At 31.9% G+C, this 20470-nt stretch overlaps 2 protein-coding genes across 2 annotated transcripts; both read right to left on the bottom strand.

Annotated features, from left to right (window-relative positions):
- Positions 1–1643: 1643 nt before the first annotated feature.
- On the bottom strand, positions 1644–2806 carry LOC109810797 (NDR1/HIN1-like protein 13). Its single transcript, XM_020374355.3, has one exon. The coding sequence runs from the start codon at positions 2520–2522 to the stop codon at positions 1809–1811; it is 714 nt and encodes a 237-aa protein (XP_020229944.1). The 5' UTR covers positions 2523–2806; the 3' UTR covers positions 1644–1808.
- Positions 2807–14044: 11238 nt separating this feature from the next.
- Positions 14045–15851, bottom strand: LOC109810772 (ethylene-responsive transcription factor RAP2-4). The gene has a single exon (XM_020374328.3). It carries the CDS (start codon positions 15346–15348, stop codon positions 14353–14355), a length of 996 nt encoding a protein of 331 aa, XP_020229917.1. The 5' UTR covers positions 15349–15851; the 3' UTR covers positions 14045–14352.
- Positions 15852–20470: the final 4619 nt, after the last annotated feature.

Here is a 20470-nt window from a genome sequence, read left to right as displayed (position 1 = left end):
AATAATAATAATAATTTTTCTATGTTGGAGTTAAATTTCTTAAGCTAAATATATAGAAAATTTTCCATCAATCAATATTAAGGACCGTTGTGTCATATTACAGTGTTAAGGTTAGTAACACATACCAGTATTGATTGACGTTGATTGGAGGTTGTAGCGGAATAACCTTTTGGTACAATAATCTTCCTCAGCCAAATTATTGGATTCCTCAAATGAGACTTGATATTCTCTTCTGATGGGTAGAGATAAATGTGTTTTTTCTTATTTGACTTATTGGGGATCATGACCATCTTTACAATTTTAAACATGTTAAGATTTTCATTAATCCCAAACGGATCAAATCTAATTTCCACTTATTTGAACCCATATTAATTTTTTCTATTGACAGTAGCTCACTAAAATTATATTACTTTTATTGAACTCAACTAAATATAAATAATTAATATAAATCTTATAAATAATATATATATATATATATATATATAGCTCACATTAATTTTTAGAAATAAAATTTATAACATTCTAGAGCTATATAAAGTTGAACACTTCCCATTTCTCATAAAAAAAAAATTCTCATTCTAAACATCCTCATTTGCTAGTTTTTAAAAGAAAGAATTATTAGATAGTCTTGAGTCGTATAACCTTTAATTAGTTTTTATATAATATATAATTAAGTGTTATTAAATTTTTTTTATAAATTTAAAAACTTAAATACATGTCAAATGATAATTAATTTAAATTATATAGATATAATTTTTCCTCGACAAGCCAAAATCTTTGCAACCCTCAAAGTAGAAGTAATATGATTGGTTTCGTATTATATCAAACAAAGGTGTATTGATATCTGGGTTCTAAATTCATTTTATCACAAAAGTGATAGAAGCCGCTGCTATCAATTTCAAATGCACCCGCTATCAATTACAAATGAATTGACATATTATTATAAGAAATATTATATACAATGTAATAATATTATATATAATATAATATATATAAAAAAATATCATTATAAATAATATCTATATATATATATCTATTTATGTATAATTTTAATATTAATTTTAATGAGATTCAATAACATATATTATATATCATAATAATTTATATTTATATTTTTTAATAATATATCAACATATATTATATTTATAATATAAAGAAAAATAATTTTTAAATATTATATCATTATAGAATGTGTCATTTCATTATAATTTTCTTGTAGTAAATCATATATTCTAAATTCATGATTAATTGCTCCCCTTTGAAAAAGAGGAAGGGGGAATACTCGTAGGGGGAAAACAATTTGCTTTAGTGCATTGAAAAGTTCGCCCATCAATGATACTATTTTGTTTGATCAATAATTTTGAAAGAGTGTGATTGTTAAAACAACAATAAATGGAAAAAAAAAAATGTTAGAAATATGCTTCAAATGATATTTCAACCTCATTTTTTTTTTCTAGTTAAGAAATGCTTTTTTTGTCAACCCGAGTATTGTATAATACGTAGGCCACAATATATTTAGGATATTATGAGTTACTTCCCTTATGTTGTTAACATAATATATGTTAAAAGAGTAATATTATACATTAAATTTTCAATGCATGAGATAAGAGGAGTGATAATCTAATAAAAGTATTATAGAAAACTGAAACGAAATAATATATATTTACTAGTTAGAACTTATATACATACAACTCTTACGTTTACTACAATAAATTAAATGAAAAGATAATGGTAGAAGAAAAAGTTTGAAAATTTAAGCGATCTAGATCTCATGGGAAGAGTCTGAGCTAGAAAGCTGGAGGAGTTAGCTAGTGTCGTTTAGTGTCGCATTGTTGAGAAAGTATGCGAGGGGTTTTGGCGAATGAATCCAACTTGAGTTTGCATGTAACGTGGAATTTCATTGTCCCACTACGCAACAAGCCCAAATTCATTCGCGCTTGGAAGTGAATGGCTAAGGAGAAGGTGAGAGAGAGGTTTTTGGCGCTTTCCATGAGGTCCTTAGATGCGTTTAAAGTGACATTAAACGACGTGGTATCATGCGGGTCTTGATGTAAAGTTGGGTAGGGTCCGGAAGCAATCTGGCGTTGCCTTAAAGAGAGGGAGACAGTACCTTTATCTTTATAAAGAATGCCGACATTTGAATTTGAATTGTGGAGTTGAAAAGTGACGTCGTATTTAGGGTGGGGTTTGGCTTGTAGGAGGTTAAAGCGAAGGATGGAGAATTTAGGGTCCTTGGGTGAGAGTAACATGGAAAAAAGACCACCAAAAATGGCTCCAAGAAGAATGAAAAGGGCAAAGAATATGATGAAGAACAATATGAAGAACCAGCAACAACGTGACCTTTTGGGGTCCTTGGGAGGAGAGTTTTTATGGGTCTGGGCGATGTGGGCATTTTCAGGGGGTGGAACACGGTACACTTGGTCCTTAGGGACCTGGACAACGTAGGTGCCAGGGTTGTCCGGTAACTGCTTCTTGCGGGTGTCTTCTTGATGTGGCGGTGGTAACAACTCCCGCTCCTCCATGAGAGTATGAGGAGCGGTGGGGAGGTTATTAGAGAGGTGGAATGAGGCGTGCTTTGCATGGCCATGGGGACGTGCCTCAAAGTATAACGAGCGATTGGGAGACAAACTGCTACCAATCTTTTCGTTCGCTTCCTCCCAATATTAGCCAATTATTGCAATCCACCTCACCTTCTTGCACTTTCTAATCAAAGACACAAACGAATCACATTTAGGAGCAGTTTACATATTGAAGGGGGAAAAACACAGCTTCACATTGAACAAAAGCCAAAATTCCCAAATTGGAGAAATGTCTCTTAATATTGCCAATGTTGTGTCCTCGGCTTTATTTATAGGATTGGAGTATAATGGGCTTATGTCCACCCTAAGTACAGTTTTGTCTGATGGACAGTAAGTGATGTATGGACTACGTATTTTGCAACCACAGATGAGGATAAAGCCCAATTTAAGAGTCGGCCCAACGACAATGAGTATCAACTACCAATCCTAAATTTTATTTACAACATTTTATTGCATAATATATTACATAAAATCGAGGGTTTTTTTTTTTTTGGTATTGGAATGAAAAATAAAAAGAAGAAACTAACAAAAATACAAAAAAAACTTAGCCTCTATGAAACACAGTTCCCAGAGAGTCATTTAGTAACAAACTAGAAAGAATCATAGGATGCTCTTGTAAAATAACTAGCCTATCATTTTCTAAAGCTCCCATTCGAGCCAGAGCATCTGCGCAACTATTACCCTCATGTAAAGTGTGAACAACAGTGCAAGTCCAATCATAATTGAGCAATTGATGAATGAGCTGATTTCCGCAGCAATGAAACATTGGAATAGGTCCCTATAAGAGAGATACCACCAAAGTAGAGTCTTAATAACAAACAATCTTTCGAAACCCTTTATCCCAACAAAGACGAAGGCCGTGGAGAAGAGCTAAGATCTCTGTTTGAAGAAAAGAAGCCTCCCCCAAAAAGCCATAAAAGCCAAAAAGGAACTATCCTTCATGGTCCCGACACAAGCCACCAAAGCCACCTCTACCAGGCATGCCAATCCTACTCCCATCCACATTCAGAGCCACTAAATCCACTAAGGGGTGAATCCAATGTACCAAACGGGGTAGAGGCCGATGCGAGCAGTCAATATTTGTAAAAGCAGAAACAGAGAATTGAAGTAAAGCATTTGCTTGAGCTAGAATAGATGTTAAGTTCCAATCCACCTGATCAAAGATGAGTCAGTTCCTATGGCACCAGATAAACCACATGATAATTATTAACAAAGCTCCATGCGTCTGCACCCGCTTCTCAAGCCAACTACGATGTTGCTCATCAAGAGTAGGTGTTGAAAAATCGCAACCAGATCGCTTCCACACCTCCTGCACCATTGGACAAGTAAAGAAACAATGCTCAAAGCTTTCAACGGCAGAGTTACACTTAGGGCAGGTATTAGAAGCCAAGATGCCACATTGACAAAGAACCTCCTTAACAGGTAGAGCTAGATGACAACTCTACCAAAGAAAGAAACACAAACTAGCTGGAAGTGGCAACTTCCAAATCCAATTCCAACCTGCAGAGGTTTCCAACCCATGATCCTTTGTTAGCCACCTGTAAGTTGATCGTACCATGTACTTCCCAGAGATATCAGGTGCCCAAGTCCACAAGTTTGGCACACCTACGACAAGATGCGGAGTTAAACAAGATATCTTGAGACGAAGAGCCTCAAACAAAGGTGTGTAAAGCTGGTCTAGCCTCCATGAGGTGCCATCCCAAGTATCTTTGACTCGCAACCCAGAATCGTGAATATCCACCCACGGGACAGACGTTGCTAGTGGTTCCTTACCCACCCATACATCCTTCCAAACATCGATCTCTCCATTGCCCAACTTGAGAACTAGACCGTCTTCCAAAAGAGCCAACGCTTGAATGATGGCCCTCCAAGTTGGTGAACCTGACTTCTTCCTGGATAAGAAGAGTGAGTCTTGCAGGAGATATTTGTCCTTGAGTACCGAAACCCATAGTTGATTCGTTGGGCGTAGTAGATCCCAAACTAGCTTCCCTAACAATGCAGTATTTTGGTTTCGAGCGGTGCGAATCCCCAACCCACCACAATTCTTTGGTCGAGTGAGCTTGTCCCATCCTACCATGTGTGGGCCTTTACCTTCCCTACTATGCCAGTTAAAAGAACGCACTGACTTGTCAATAAAATCACAAATGTATTGAGGATACCAGTATAATTTCATGCCATAGGAAGGTAATGCCGTGAGAACTGCATTGGCGAGAGTAACCCTGCCTGCCTTGTTTAACAATGCACTCTTCCAGCCAGTCAACTTTGAGTTCACCCTTTCAATGAGTTCCATAAAAACTCAGCAATGGATCCGACCTTGAAACATAGGAAACCCCAGGTAATTTTCAATCCTAGAGGTGAAACGGATTTGAGTAACAGTGGTAATTGCTTCCTTTCATTGACTTGTCAAACCCTTCGAAGCCAATGCTCGGGATTTTTGAATGCTAATCTTTAAACCAGACATATGACAAAAGCTCTCCAAAACTCTATTGATAGTGATAGCCTGCTCTTTTTTTGCTTTAGCAAACAGCAAGACATCATCCGCAAAAAAGATATGGGACAATTTTGGGCCATGTTTGGTTAATTGGATGGGTTTCCAAGTGCCCTCTTCCACTTCCCGCTGAATCATAATGCCAAGGTGCTCCATACAAAGAACGAAGAGATAGGCTGAGACAGGGTCGCCTTGGCGGAGTCCTCTGATAGGTTTGAACCCATCCAATTTGTTGCCATTCCAAAGTAGAGACAAACTAGTAGAGGTAAGGCCATGCATGATTAGTGAAACAATTCGTTCCGGAAACCAATATAACGTTCAAGGAAATCCCAGTCAAGCCTATCATAAGCTTTCTCCAAGTCAAGCTTGAGTAGGGAAGTCACCAGTTTTGCTCTTTGATTTGTGCATGTGATGAACAACCTCTTGAAGAACTATAACATTATCTTTTGTGCTTCTTCATGAAATAAAGCTACTCTGCCACGGATGAATAATGGAGTCAAAGTAGGGACGTAATCTACTCCCTAGAACCTTAGACATTAGTTTGTAAATTACATTGCAAAGGCTGGTTGGGCGAAAGTCTTTGAAAGTGTGTTGACTCTCGCCGTTAGGAATGAGAACCAATAAGGTGTCAGAGATACTAGTCGGAAAGTTGCCAGTGAAAAAAGCCTTTACGACAAAACTATGTACTATAAATAAAAAAATAAAATAAAAAAATTACCCCCTATCTAATAGGTAACCGCTCATCTAATACGTCATTAATATAAAATACAAATATTATAAATAAATAGATACAATACATATATAGAAAAACTTTTATTTTTTATCTTTTACTCTAATTAATCATTCATTAACTTAAATATGAGAGTCTCTTTACAAGGATTTCTCCATTGAAGCATCCAATCTATCAAGTAGAGGAGATTCAATGATTTCATCGAAGAAGGCTAGCATCAAACCATTCCAAGTAAGAACAATACACATTTTCAATAAAGACCTAAAGTAGTATAATAAAAGTTTGTCTTTTCTTATGTTTAATAAAAGATACTTTCATGTCCAAATATACGATTAAAAAAAATATTTTTAGTTCTTATACTTTTATATTAATGAATTTATTTCAAAGTAAATTTTGTAAAGACATACATTTAATCTTTTTTTATATATATAAAAATTCATCGTGTTTTAAATTTGCATTTCGTTTAATACTGGTGACAAAATCATACTTATTAAACTAAGACCAAAACTAAATATAAATTTCTTAACTGGAAAGAGTAAACTCTCACTATAATTTTTACTTTTTCATTTTATAAAATTTTTATTCTATTTTTTATCTTATAAAATGTTATGCACTTTATTCTTTTTAGTTTTTCCCATATGATTTCACTAATATTAAGAATTAAAGTAAACCATATTTTACAAATTAAAAGTTAAAGAAATTCATACACTCAAGGCCTAAAGTGAATTTTTATTTAATAACAAAATCAATCTAGCAGCAGGGCAACTTCAAACCTGGCCATTTGTTTATCTTCTAAAACAAGTTTACTTATTTTGATAATTTTTTACAATTAAAACTATAAAAAATATTATTATATACTTTTGATTGAAATTTCTTTTTTCGAACTATTTAGCTATATTGAATTAATATTCATGTGGTAGCTCATCCTAATGACTAGGCAATACGGGTTAATTTATGTTATATTTTAAATTTGTCTTAAAAAGTCAAACTTTCATGTAAGTGTAAGAATTTTTTATCCTTAGTTAACATGGCTAGCATGAGAATTTTTTTATCATCAACTTTGTCAATAATTATTTTTGTTAAAAACTTTGAAATTTTGTTCAAGATAATCAAATTTAGTACCATTTCGACTCACAATTAAAATCCAATTAAATCACTTGAAATTATTTGAATTTGAATATCCATGCAACTATAAATACATGAATTAAATAACTTGATCAATAATCTTAAATTCGAATCCTTAGTACCTAGAATTTAATAAACTTTTTAACTGTTTTTGCTAAACATAATCTAAAACACCATTGACATGTATTGTATAGATGATCCACAATAAATTATGTAATTTTATGTAAATTTCTCAACAAATTTACAATGTTCACCGGTGAATCGCTTATATGCGATGTTGTTAGTATTTAGCTTCTCTTTTTTTTTTTTTTACAACTCATAGTAAATTTAACAAGCTCATGGTCTGAGATAAGATACAATCAAAAGGTAATTCTCTTAAGATCAAATAAATTCCAGTTTAAAATTCATGATCCTATATAGGATGGAATTATCCTTATCTTGGCAGAGTGATAAATTGTAATACTTTCTCTAATGTATTTATTGGCCTGTTGGCTGCATCGTAGTCAACAAGTGGATGTCATATCGATTAAAGAATACATATATTATGTGCCAAAAGAATCAAAGGTGAGCAAATTGCAATTATGATTTTCTTTTTTCTGAATGACATACGCTTAATTAAATGTCCTTATTAACGCTATCTTCTTATCCCTAGACTTGATTGTGCAGTGGTTCTGCTTTACTGATAAAAAATTTTTGGGGGTCGGATAACTCACTCGCCAAGTTTCTGTGAAAGTGGAAAGACAAAGATATTCAGTTCTTATAATTAAAGAATGTAATCGTTGGAGTGTTTCGTGGGTGTTTCCCCCATTTCTAAAGTACTATACTTCGGTTTGAAAATAAAATAAAATACATATATTGCAACCGATGCCAAACGAGAGAAATCTAGCTAATGATTCTGTAACAAAAAATATTAATATTAATGCAAGATTCACGACACCCGAACTAGAATAGGAATAAATTCTCACAATTCTGGAAAAGCAAGGGTGAATATGCTTTCCTAACTCAGGCATACGTGAATTTGTATGAGGGACGCATTAGCCATAGATTAATTGTAGTAGGAATTAGTGATTTTGTCTCATTGAACGAAAAGTAAGGATTGCAAGAAATGGTGCCTATCAATTGATATAAGATTGGGCAGACAATATTGATTAGAGACAAAGATATCAAATTACCACCGAACTCGCTTTACACAACTCATTATGTGACTCTTTTTTTATTCTTTGTTAGGTTAAATTTACATGAATATAATTATGATCGCGCGTTTTAATTTATTTAAATGGACTCGCTTAAAATATAAAACGGGGAGGGAAGACTTACCTAAATTTTACCAAATAATATTTTTTAAAATGTATATATATATGAAAAAGAAATAATAGTATGATTCTTTGAAAATAATTAGACATTAAGAAACGATGTGCTATTATTTTATTTTTTTAAAAGAAAGACATGTCTAACATTAAAATAATCAGAACTTAAAAAATGGATACTGTGTAAGGCTGAAAGTGTTTTGCTTTATGTTACCCTTTTACTTGTGTAATTATTCCATCTAGTATTAATTTTTTTAAGAAAATATTAATTTTTAAAATTGTTTTTGATAACTTTTTTGAAAAAAAAATATTTATTAAGAATTAAAGTAAAATTTGGGTAACTATATAATATAAGAAACATCGGAATCAATTAATGAAGATATTGTTTTAAGTGCTTGATTTTTACTCCACTAAATATTTTGAGATAAAATAAAATGCTCAAAAAAAACTTACATATAATATGAGCTAAGAGTATATATAAATTTGTTGAAATTATATTTGTGCATCAATTTTGTATAATGAAAAAATAAGTATTGTAATAATTCGTCCTGACTACTACACTCAACGGAATTACTATTCTTAGCAACAAAAATCATATTACTACAACATATAGGATTAAGGGAATTAACATGACACACACATAGCATACATATATAAGTAAAATAATCGAACTAATATAAACAAGATATATACATATATACAGTAATTCCAAATAATCTTATGTCTTAGTGTTAGTCAAGCATATTTATACAAGTTATTACATGCAATAGCATCGCCATCAACTAAAGATCACGACATTTGTCTGCAATAGATCCTCAAGCCTAACCTTGATCTGCTCCCATACAATGTATGATCATTCAGTCCAAATCACTATAGAAACAAAAAGGCTAAGCTAAAGTTTAAAAATATGTACATATAGAAAATAATCCTATAATATACAACATCACACCACAACCATACATGAAAGCTACAACACTCTGAGCAAAGATGTATCTCAGTTAAACCATGTAACACAAGGCATCAACAATGCATATGGACACACCTAAACACCCATCACATGCAACATATCGACTAATGTGTCGTCACGTATTCACCTACAGAAATCTTCTAACAACATGAGTAGTCTAAATGATTTCCACCCTAAAAATCAATCTAATCGTTTTCACACCTGAGTAATCTCAGGTTTCATCACTTATACTAGAAAAGTTTGGTTCCATTGTTAAGAGTGGTACAGTTGGGTATAAGCGTACCCCAACCTTGACATGCATTACTAAGTCATATATGGAGTTAGTTCACTAGTCATCCTTAAGGAAGTACGCAACTTTTTCAGGTACTTAGTTTAGGATTGTAGTCATTGACCTCCTACCTTACTCAACCACTAACTAAGAACTTAAAGGAGACTCAACACACCTCAAAAACCCACTTCAAGAGACACGCTTACTTAAGGAGGGTTTTCCAACAATGGTCTACCCGAGCAACACTCCAAGATATTCTATGTGGGATCTTCAGTATTCAAAATAATTTCCTTTTTTCAAGTCCTCAATTAGTCAACATGTTTTAAAGTCACACCATATTCTCAACATCTATACCTCACCATATATCTACTATATACATCACAGTCAGTCAATGCATATAGAGATTAACAATATCAATCATGTATGGCATACTATTTCTTAACACCTCAACCAAGAATAACATACTAATGTTTAACAATTCATCTAATTATAGCATATCAATGCTCAACAATTCATTCAATAGTATCATATCAATCATATATAGCATATCAATGCTCATCACTCTTTCAACTACACAAATATAGCATACCAATGGTTATTGTCATCATCCTACATCATATGACATGAAATAGACACAAGTGTTCTATTCATGTTCACCAAATTCATCCATCATACAACAAGTGTCAACATTCGACTTATCAAAAACCAAATACCATACAATGACAACCTTCACATAAAATAATGCATAAGACGTTCTACTACTCTTATCATGCTCATCCTTATATCATATGAAAGAAAATAAGATTTTATACAACTCTCATGAAGACCTCACATTCTAATTCCATCATCTACCATGTTAAAAATCACAAAAATCGCTAAGTTTACCTAAATGTTGACAACTTGACCTTTACTCATTAAAAAGGTCATAATTGGAGTTCTAGATCTCATTTTTAGGTGGTTCCAAAGTCAATGGAAAGCTAACATTCAAGGCTACAACTTTCATGAAAACCCCAAGATCAAATTTGTTCATTTACCTTACCGTTGCAGTGCTCAATTCGGACCTTCAATGTTGAATCTCTGTCAACCCAATTTTTTTCCATCATTGCAACGCTCAACTGTTATTGTACCATTGAATCTCTACTAGATCTCATTCTTTACCGTTATAGTGCTCATTTCACGCCGTTGTAGTGCTGAATTTCTATTTCTCTTATTAAGGATATTTTAAACACTCTAGTGTTAAGTGTAGAGAATTTTCAACATATTCATGGTTTCTCCTTCCTTTCTCACTTACACTTCACAAATTTTCTTCCTAAACACCATTTACAACTCATTTTCATCACCAAAGTCATACATGCAAATCAAAAATTTCATAAAATACCACATGCAACCATCAAGGTATCAAGATCACCCATTTTTTCTCAACTCATCAAAGAACACCCACAACCCCAAATGAACATGCAATCTACTTAAACTCAACCACAAATTACGTTTTTGGTGATGATCTAACCACATGTAACTCAAAATGTAACAACGATTGGAGTTATAACTTCCCTTACCTCAATTTTGAGGTAAACCGAGAAAAGAGAAGAAGAAGAAAGGAGAACTCCAAGCTTCCAAACTCTACACTACCTCAACCTTATGATTCTTAGCTTAAGCTTCTCTCTCTAAATCTTTCACTCTCTAAGGTTTCTAAAGAACAAAAGAAAATGAGTTTTGTTCGAATTAAAAATCTTATATATTTTTTTTCCCAGAGTCAATTGATTTTCTGGTTAGAGACCCTCATAACTTATCTAATGTTATAAGTATAAGTAGAGAAAAAAGAAATGTGAATTATGATATACGTGACAAAAATTGAAAAGATAAAAAAATCATTGTACTTGATCATTAAAAAAGGTTACCTTATGACTTGGTGAAAGTATTTTTCTGAATTCCGTAATAGGAGTATATACACGTGATACATGATTAGTTACATAATATTAATAGAAAATTAAACTAAGGAGGGTGTATTGATTTAGGATTTCGTAGGATTTTAAAAGACTTTTTTTGAGTAAAAAAGTTTATTGGTATTCAGTCAGGATTTTATGTCACTTAAAAACAATCCAGTGGTATTCAATCTGGATTTTCAAGATTTTTTAAAGAGTCCATTAAAATCCACTGGTATTCATTTGAGATTTTTTACAACTTAAAAACAATCCATTGGTATTCAAAAATATAAGGATTTTAAAGGATTGTTGTGTGAGAGGGATTTTGAAGGACTTTCTAGTGTTATCTATAAATACCATATTCATAAAACAATCCCATCCAAACCCATCGGATTTTGAAGGATTGTTTGAAGTGATTTTTCAAGTGTTTCAAGAATTTTCAAGTGAGTTTTTCATCTTTTTTTTTTCTATGCTCCTGTCTTCTCCATTTTTTTCTCTACTAATAATACTACACTATTGTTCATTGCTCATATAAAATATTGTAGTACTGTTCTCATCCCATTCCTCTATTTTGTGAAACTCTGATATGTAAATGATAGTGTCATTGACTTGCTCTATTTTTCTATTCGTTCTCTTTAATTGACTTGTTTTATTTTATTCTATGTAGTTGAATTTGATCCTTTATATAACACAAAAAAATGCTTGAAATTTCAACTTTTAAGTGGTAATTTTTTTCATAACACACGTCAAGAAAAGAAAAAGGTAAAAGATGAAATTAATATCATAATCTCTACAATATATATATATATATATATATATAAGATGACTTTGTTAGGGTTTTTATGAGTAGAATGAGATGAAAATGGATTTTAGTTGGGGGAAGAACCCTTTCAGCATAAAAACTGCAAATTCTCTCCTTCCCTTGAATTTGTTACACTTATCCTTCACCCTTTTATGACTCAACAATTATTTTATTTTTTTACTATGAATTTTTCTTTTTATTTTTATATTGTGAAATTAATATTTTTTTATATTTTAAAAAAAGAAAATTAACAGAAGACATTGCAGTATCTAATATTTTAGGGTTTAGGATTTATGCCTTCATTAGCTTATTTCTTAAAAAAGGAAATATTATTAAAATATTTGTTAGAATAATTTACATATATAAATATCGTTAAAAATTATCATATAATATATAAATAAAATAGTATATATATATATATATATATATATATATATTCTCTATATCTAAATACTTCTGTTTATATAAAAAAAATTATATATCTAAATATTTTCTCAGTATTGAATATACTGATTTTTTTTATATAAAAAATTATCTTGTGTTTCTATATTTTCGTTTTTACATTTTTTTATAATGACTGAGGTATTTGATCCATTTGGATAGATCTTGTATGATTGGTGTGCTTCTAAAAATAATAATATAATTTTATTGATTTTGTCTCTTATCCATAATTATTTATATAACTAGTTTTCAACATATATTGTTTTAGTAATTCAAATGGGAGATTCACAAGAAAATAATAAAGAAAAAGGAAAAGAGAAAGAAAACTATGAAACTTGGACCAAGGAGGATTCCGATGAATTGTTACAATTGATAGTGAATGCTATAAAAAGAGGATAGGATATTATGGAGAATTATTATTATTATTATTATTTATCTAAATATTATTGCTTTTTTTATTTTTGTCTTTGACTCTTTTTAAATTTGAATGTATGAATTTTTTTTATAAATCTTATCAAATGTCAAAACTCCATAAAATCCCACAGAATTCATTAAAATCTTGATTTAAAAGTTTTGTAGAATCTATTAAAATCTTGATTTAAAAGTCTTGTAGAATCCTGCAAAATCTTAAAAGTCATGAAAATCCTGCAAAGTTCTTTAAAATCCGTAAGATTCTTTTTAACTAAAAAATCCTTTAAAATCTTAATCCAATACACCCTCCTAAATTTCTGGAAACAAGATATATCTTTCTAGTCATAAGTAGGTATGTAACAATTTGTTTCTTTGTTGAAAAATGTGAGGTGTTGCGAAGGGCAGGAAAAACCCAAAAATTTTAATCTTTCCCTTGCTATTTTATATTACATTTCTTTTCTATTTAATGTATTTATGTTATTTAATGCTCTGTTTTTTTCTTTTACTTTTTATGTTATCAAATAATAAGAAATAAAAAAAAATTATCTTATTTTGTTTTATTTGTTTCCCTTGCGATCTCATTGAATGTCACTGTATGAAATGCCGAAAACTCAGAATCAGAATGTTTCGTTAATAAAGTATTCACACGGGGATATAATGACAGTAAGGAATGCAAAATTTAAAAGTAACATATGGAGAGACTAATTTGCCGGAAATCTGATTCCGATTGCTTGCACGTTAATATAACCAGGAGCGATGGATGAATGGGTCCCCTAAAGTCAAATAAATGTGAAGGTTGACGTAAAACTAGGCATAAGAAACAAGAATTTATTTTTATTAAGATGATTTAAAACTACTCATGGTATGGCAATAATTTGTGGCCACAATCCCATTAAATAAAGATGTGGAATTGAAGCGACCACGAAAGCACAGAAACACCGATACCCCTTTTCCTCAACATTTTACACACAGACGCTAGGCAAGTAGGGGAAAAACGCGTAGAATAGAGCATCACATAAATAGTACAATATCCATATAGTTTTTATACGAGAGTAGATTACATTACAACGTTCATATGATATAATCATAATTGCATGAACACTTACTAATTCTTCTCCCGGGGCACGCAAGAAAAAAACCAGGTGACCCGCGGTAGAGAGATTATACAATATATTGACAGATTATTAGTAGCCCTGCAATTGCCAAAAACTCCATTGCAGTAGCGACCTAAGACCTAGCTACAAATATACTATAGACTAGACTAGACTAGACGCATCATAACGATAATAATAAAGTAGCAAGAAACACAGGTTCAGAGAGAATCCCAATCGATCTCATAAGAGGGGTACTTGTGGAGATTAAAATTATCCGAATCCCCTTCCCACAGCGGTTCGCTGACGTCAGCAAAAGTGAGATCCGAGAGAGGCGAAGAACCTTCGGACCCCTCGCTCGAGGAAACCTCAACCTTGCAACAGCTGCTGTTGTCGGAGTGAGGCTTCTCCGGCGGAGGAGCGGCTTTGGATCGCGACCTCTTGGAGGAAGGCGAAGGCTTCTCAGACTTCCCCTGCTTCTGCAGCTCAGCGAGGCCTTCACAAATGGCCTGGAGCTTGGCGTCAACAGAGGAATGAAGAGGCTTGTACTCCCCGAAGTCTCCGCCCACCGAGGACCCCTGGTGTCGGAGGTTGGGGAAGTTTAGCCGAGCGAAGTCACCTCGGAGTCTGTAGGCGGCCTTGTCGTACGCCAGAGCAGCTTCCTCGGCGGTGTCGAAGGTTCCCAGCCACAGCCTCGTACGGTTCTTCGGGAGTCTGATCTCCGCCACCCACTTTCCCCAGTGCCTCTGCCGAACCCCTCTGTAGAGCTTCGCGGGCTTCGGAGGCATGCCCACGTGCTTCATGGGGATGGGCTTCGGCCCGAGGAAGCTCAGGGTGTTGTGGTTGTGGTTGTTCTGCTGCTGCTGCTGGCTCTGGAGCTGGATTTGGGCCTGGATCTGAGAGATCTGAGAGGGGGTTAGGTGGTTCAGGCCCAGAAGAGATGTGGGTTGGCCCAGCCCTATTAAGTTTTGGGTGTTGGGGAAGGATAAGGATAACCCGTCAGCAAATACATGATGGGTCATCTTGGGGAAAACAAAGGGAGAGGAGGGAAAGTAGTTGGAAGAAGTTGAAGGGAAAGACGGAAGAGGAGAACAAGGTGAAGAAGAAGAAGGACTTTTCATAAAAGGTTCAAGAACTTCCATTAGTTCACCCCTGAAGGGATCTGAGTGAGCTTTTTCAAACTCTATGCTGCTGTAAAAATCCATCATAGCTGCCATCGTAAAACCTGCGTTTTTCTAAAACTGGAGAACAGGTCGTTAAATAAGACTGCCAAATTAAAATTAAAACCAAAGGATAAAATTCTTTTCTACAAACAAGGATCAAAGAGATTTCTAATAGACAACCTCTTGGGTCTTTGAAAAAGAGAAAGCTTGGAGGGATCAAAAATAACCCTCTTGGCTTTGTTTGGAAGAAGAAAAAAAATCAAAAAATTGCGACAACAAAAGCTGGATCTCGTTTCTGAAAACACCTGGCCTTCGAGAAATCCTTCTAAGTTTGCTTCTAGTTCTTGGTGAGTTTAAAAGACAAACCCAAAAATCATAGCTTGAAAGACAGATGATTAACAGAAAGGGATTCAGAGAAGCGGGGCGTTACAGAGAGGGGGGTGGGGGGGAGGGAGAAGGGAAGTTGAACCACACAAAGTGAAAGCTGTGAAGAAAATGGAGACAACAAAAATATCTGTGAGTACCTCTCGCCACTCTTGGTTTTGCCTTTCAGACTCTCTCTCTGTTATATAGCACCCTATCACCTTGATTACTATTGTTAAATGTTAATCACATAATCAATCCTCTAATTATCGCTCTCGTAACCACTGGTTAGTTTCAGCAAATTGCAGGCCATGACGCAAATTGATTAAGGTTCCAGCCAATCACATGATAACACGTGTCCCTCTCTACGCTTGCCAACCGACACCTGCCCGCTCCCAACCGCCAGGTGGCGGTGTCTTTTATCTTGTCATTTCTTTAGTTTTGTCTTTAATCGTGTTGACCGTATTTAGTGCGCGTTCAGACCAACTACTTATCCTGAATAGTTTTTTGGTTTTTAAATTTGGAATCCTCCTTTTTCTATTGCCTCCATTCTATGCTTGCTTTATTCAATTGAATTTAATTGGCTTAGAAGTTTGAACTTGCGCATATGAAAAATCCCTATCACTCCAACTTCAAAACAAAACAACGACAAAGTGATTATGGAAATAAGTAATGAGAGATGGGAAGAAGATAATGTATTTCTTAAGAGGAGGGCGTCAGTGTCTGTGTCCCAACTAAGAAGTGGACACCCGTTTTCTCTATTGTTTATGTGGCCAAGATAATGGATGTGCAGTTTAAATTAATTTGATATGTATGAGTTAGTATTGGGTTGTTTAATAAATAGTTGAAGCAAGCACTCTATAGTTTAATCTCAATAATAGATCAGATTGGAAAGTTCTCTCTTTTAATAGTTAGTAACTAGGATTAGAATTGGGTCGTTGTACAATTTTCTGATGGACTTCAACAGCAAATTGAAGAGTCTAGACGCAGAGAAATGAATGCGGACCAAACCTACCCAGCAAAACATACACGCTATCTTCCACTATCACAATTTCTTGCAGCAGCAAACCACACTATCTCTTAGGCTAATTCTTTTAAATGAATGATATAAATTATTTACTAATTATATCACATTCAAATAATTCCACTATCACAGTTTCAATATTTCTTGCTTTTCCCAATATTTCAAAAAATATTATCACAATAAATCAACCGTTTTATTTCTTAATTACTATTTTAAGGATATTAATTAATACTTTTCATTAAAAAAAAACAATTGTTATATTAAAATTTAAAAAATAAACTAAAAACTTGTAATTCGGTAGAAAATTTAAAACTAATTAAATCAATTACTATCTTTATTCTTATGTATAAGATAATCTACTTAGATTAAAAAAATAATTAACTTAATCGATGATAATAAATTTATATTACTTTTTCAAAGTTATTATTATTATTTTTCTCTCTTAATAATATTTATCTCTCTTAACTAAAAAAAAGTATATGTTCTATATTACTTATCTTTTATAATTAATATTGTTTATTTTTTTAATTAATTAAAATACATGTTTTTTCATATCTTATCAAATTAAGATATTAAATATTTTAATTTAAAAATAATTAATATGTGAAATATTATAAATTTAATTTTATATATATAAAAAAACAAATAATTATTTGAAGTTTAATTTTATAAGTAAATATAAAAATAGTATTATATTTATCCGGCTGCTTATCTATATGATAAAAGAAAAAAAAATCCCGGCAATCTATGTTCAAAGATGAAATTGATTAGAAAGAAGAAAAAGAAAAGAATGATTATAAATAGGAGGTGATATAATTAGTAAATGTGATTAATAAGCAGGTAGAAAAAGTGGTAAATGCAGCCAAAAAGAAAAAGGTGTTGGTTGCGTTGTAATTGGTGGTGAATATTAATATTAAAAGCTAGTAGCTAGAATGAGGTGGGCATGGAATCAGAACCGTTGGTTGAGAAGATGGAACTATTGCGAGACGATGATGTCATGGTTACATATACTAAGAGATGGTGACTGTTACCGGAGTGGGGCCCACAATAATAATTGTTGACGACCTGGCAGATAGAAACCGGCGGGGCCACCCAGGATAAAAGAGTCACTTCACCCCAAACCAACCTCAGTTACCCGCTTCTTTAACCATGGTTATGTTAACGCGTTGACCGTGGTTCGGTGTGCACGCGGTTTACGGCGTAGGATTGAAGCAATAGAACATGCGAGAGGCACGTGGCCGTGACCCAAACTCTTGAAATGCGGCGCCAATAGCTGCAACGCAAGTGTGTCTCAAACGGAACCTTGGATTCCACCATCTTCTCTTACTTTCAACGCCTTTGCTCACTCTTCTCCTATCATCTCACATGCCATTTTACTTTTCTATTTTTCTAATCTTAATCTCCTAAAATCTATAATTTTAACTCAACAATAAACTATAATGTTAATTATAACATAATATGATATTAGATAAATTATAAATGTTATAGTGATAAGTGACAAAAAAATACTACGTATCTTTATATATTTTTTCTAAATAAAATTAAAAATAAAGAATAAAAGAAAAAAATGAAATAAAATAAGTGAGTGAAAATTTTAAAAATAGTTAAAAAATTTAGTATTCTCTTTATACTGTTTAGATATAATATATATAGATTAATATTTAAAGTAAGTTATATTTTTATCCTTTATTTTTATCTATTAAGAGTGGATGACAAAGATCACATACAAAAATTATTTTAATATAATATATGGTGGGTGAAGAAAAGAAAATAAATTTTCATAAACTTTCATTGCTTTGTTCAATTTTTAAGAGTAGAGAAAAAAAAATTTCTATCTACTTTTTAGCTCTTTTTCGTATTAAGAGATTTGAAAAAGAGGAAACAGATTTAAAACATCGAATATAATATGTAAAATTTCATATTTATGATTTTAAATTATAAAAATTTAAAAAAAAATATATATCTCTTATTCTCTAGTAAAAAGAAAAGTAATTATTATACCTCTTTTTTTATGAACTAGAGTCTTTTTGTAAATAACTTTAAAATATTTAATTAGACAATATAATTTTATGATATGAATATTTAAAATCGTTATATATATATATATATATATATATATATATATATTAATATTCATTTTTGGATATATAATTTAAAATAATATATCTTAGAATTTAAATTCGAGTATAAAATAAATTATGTTGAAAAAATATATTTATCTTATATATACTTATAATTCCAGATAGAGAATAATTATTACTATATGTTATATTAATATTATGATTATGTTGAAAAAATATATTTATCTTATATATACTTATAATTTCAGATAGAGATTAATTATTACTATATGTTATATTAATATTATGATTATGAAAAAAAAAAATATATATATATATATATATATATATATATAAAATAGTTGACTATAATGTGTTATATGTATATAACCATATTTAATTATGTATAAACATAATCAAATATGATTAAAATATATAATATATTGATGAACTAGTATAATGTTTTAAACAATAAATTTTACATAAATATTCTTATCATTGCATAGAATTTTATTTTTTTTTCATGAGCCGTATCAAATTTCTACATAGATCCTTCTAAATCATCCTGCCAAATAGAAATTGTACGATATAATTCCATACTTTTTAATAATGTTCCTTTTCTTTAGTTATCGTCTATCAAGTAGAGGATTAATGATTTATATGAATGTAAAAATTTCTTTCAATCAACAGTATTCATGATATTGTGAAAATCTATTAAGAAGGTGTAACTAGATTAGTTGAATAAAGTACATAAGTTAATATAAATCCTTTTATTATCCGATTACTATGGATGTGAAAATAATTTTAAAATCCTTAATTAACTCAGTTAACTGTACAAGTTTAGTGGGGAGTCAACTACCTTTTGGTTTTCCCTCACATATTCCCATATCAAGAAAGAATAAATGCTGCCTAGTCCACTTTTCTTCTTTGCACAAAAATTAGATCAATTCCTTTCACATTTATCATCACATATATCAATCTAAGTTGAACACGTAACAGTTATTAGAAAAAAAATTAACAAAGTTTTGCTACAATGGTTGTTAATGTTTTTACGTTTCTGATTGCTAATGTTTTTGAGCTTAAATAACCTAATTTTTGAAATTAATAAAATCATATTTTACGTGATTAAGTGTGAAATGAATTTGTTTTTAATTAATTGAAACTTTTTTGATAATATTTTTAGACATGAATTTCAAATTTAAGTACGTGGTTCTTTATCTATTTTCAAACTTAGGTTTGGAGTTGTTTATGTATTTGAGAACAAATACAAATCCCAAGTTTGGAGTGTAGAGCACACATACAATAAAAAAAGTTGCCAATTTGTTTTGCACACAAATTTTCTTGAAATGGGGATTTCTCGTCCCGAGAAAGCAAAAGAGAAAAGGCAGAAAAACCATAAAAGAAATTCAAAATGAAGCAAAATGCCAAAAATAAAATTGTAAAAAAAACACCAAAAAACAAACTAAAAATATATAAGAAAAAGAGTGACGGATTTGGTAGGGTATATAAGCAAAACAAGTTACTCGAATTTCAACTTTTTTCACGGCACTGCACGTGTTTCTGAATAAGCATATCATGTCCAATACCTTCCCTTTGCGCTCTCAAAAGCCTTAGGAATAAGGAGGCTTTATGGAGTAGTTTTTGTTTGGGTACAAGTGGCCGGATAATTTGTGAATTCGAATTTATTTAAATCAATCCGATGAGTTCAGATCAATTTTTTTAAGTATTT

Source organism: Cajanus cajan, chromosome 6 (genome assembly GCF_000230855.2).
Source record: "Cajanus cajan strain Asha chromosome 6, NIPB_CcT2T_4, whole genome shotgun sequence".
In the NCBI taxonomy this organism is placed as follows: domain Eukaryota; kingdom Viridiplantae; phylum Streptophyta; class Magnoliopsida; order Fabales; family Fabaceae; genus Cajanus; species Cajanus cajan.
This window is presented reverse-complemented; position numbering and strand designations above follow the sequence as displayed.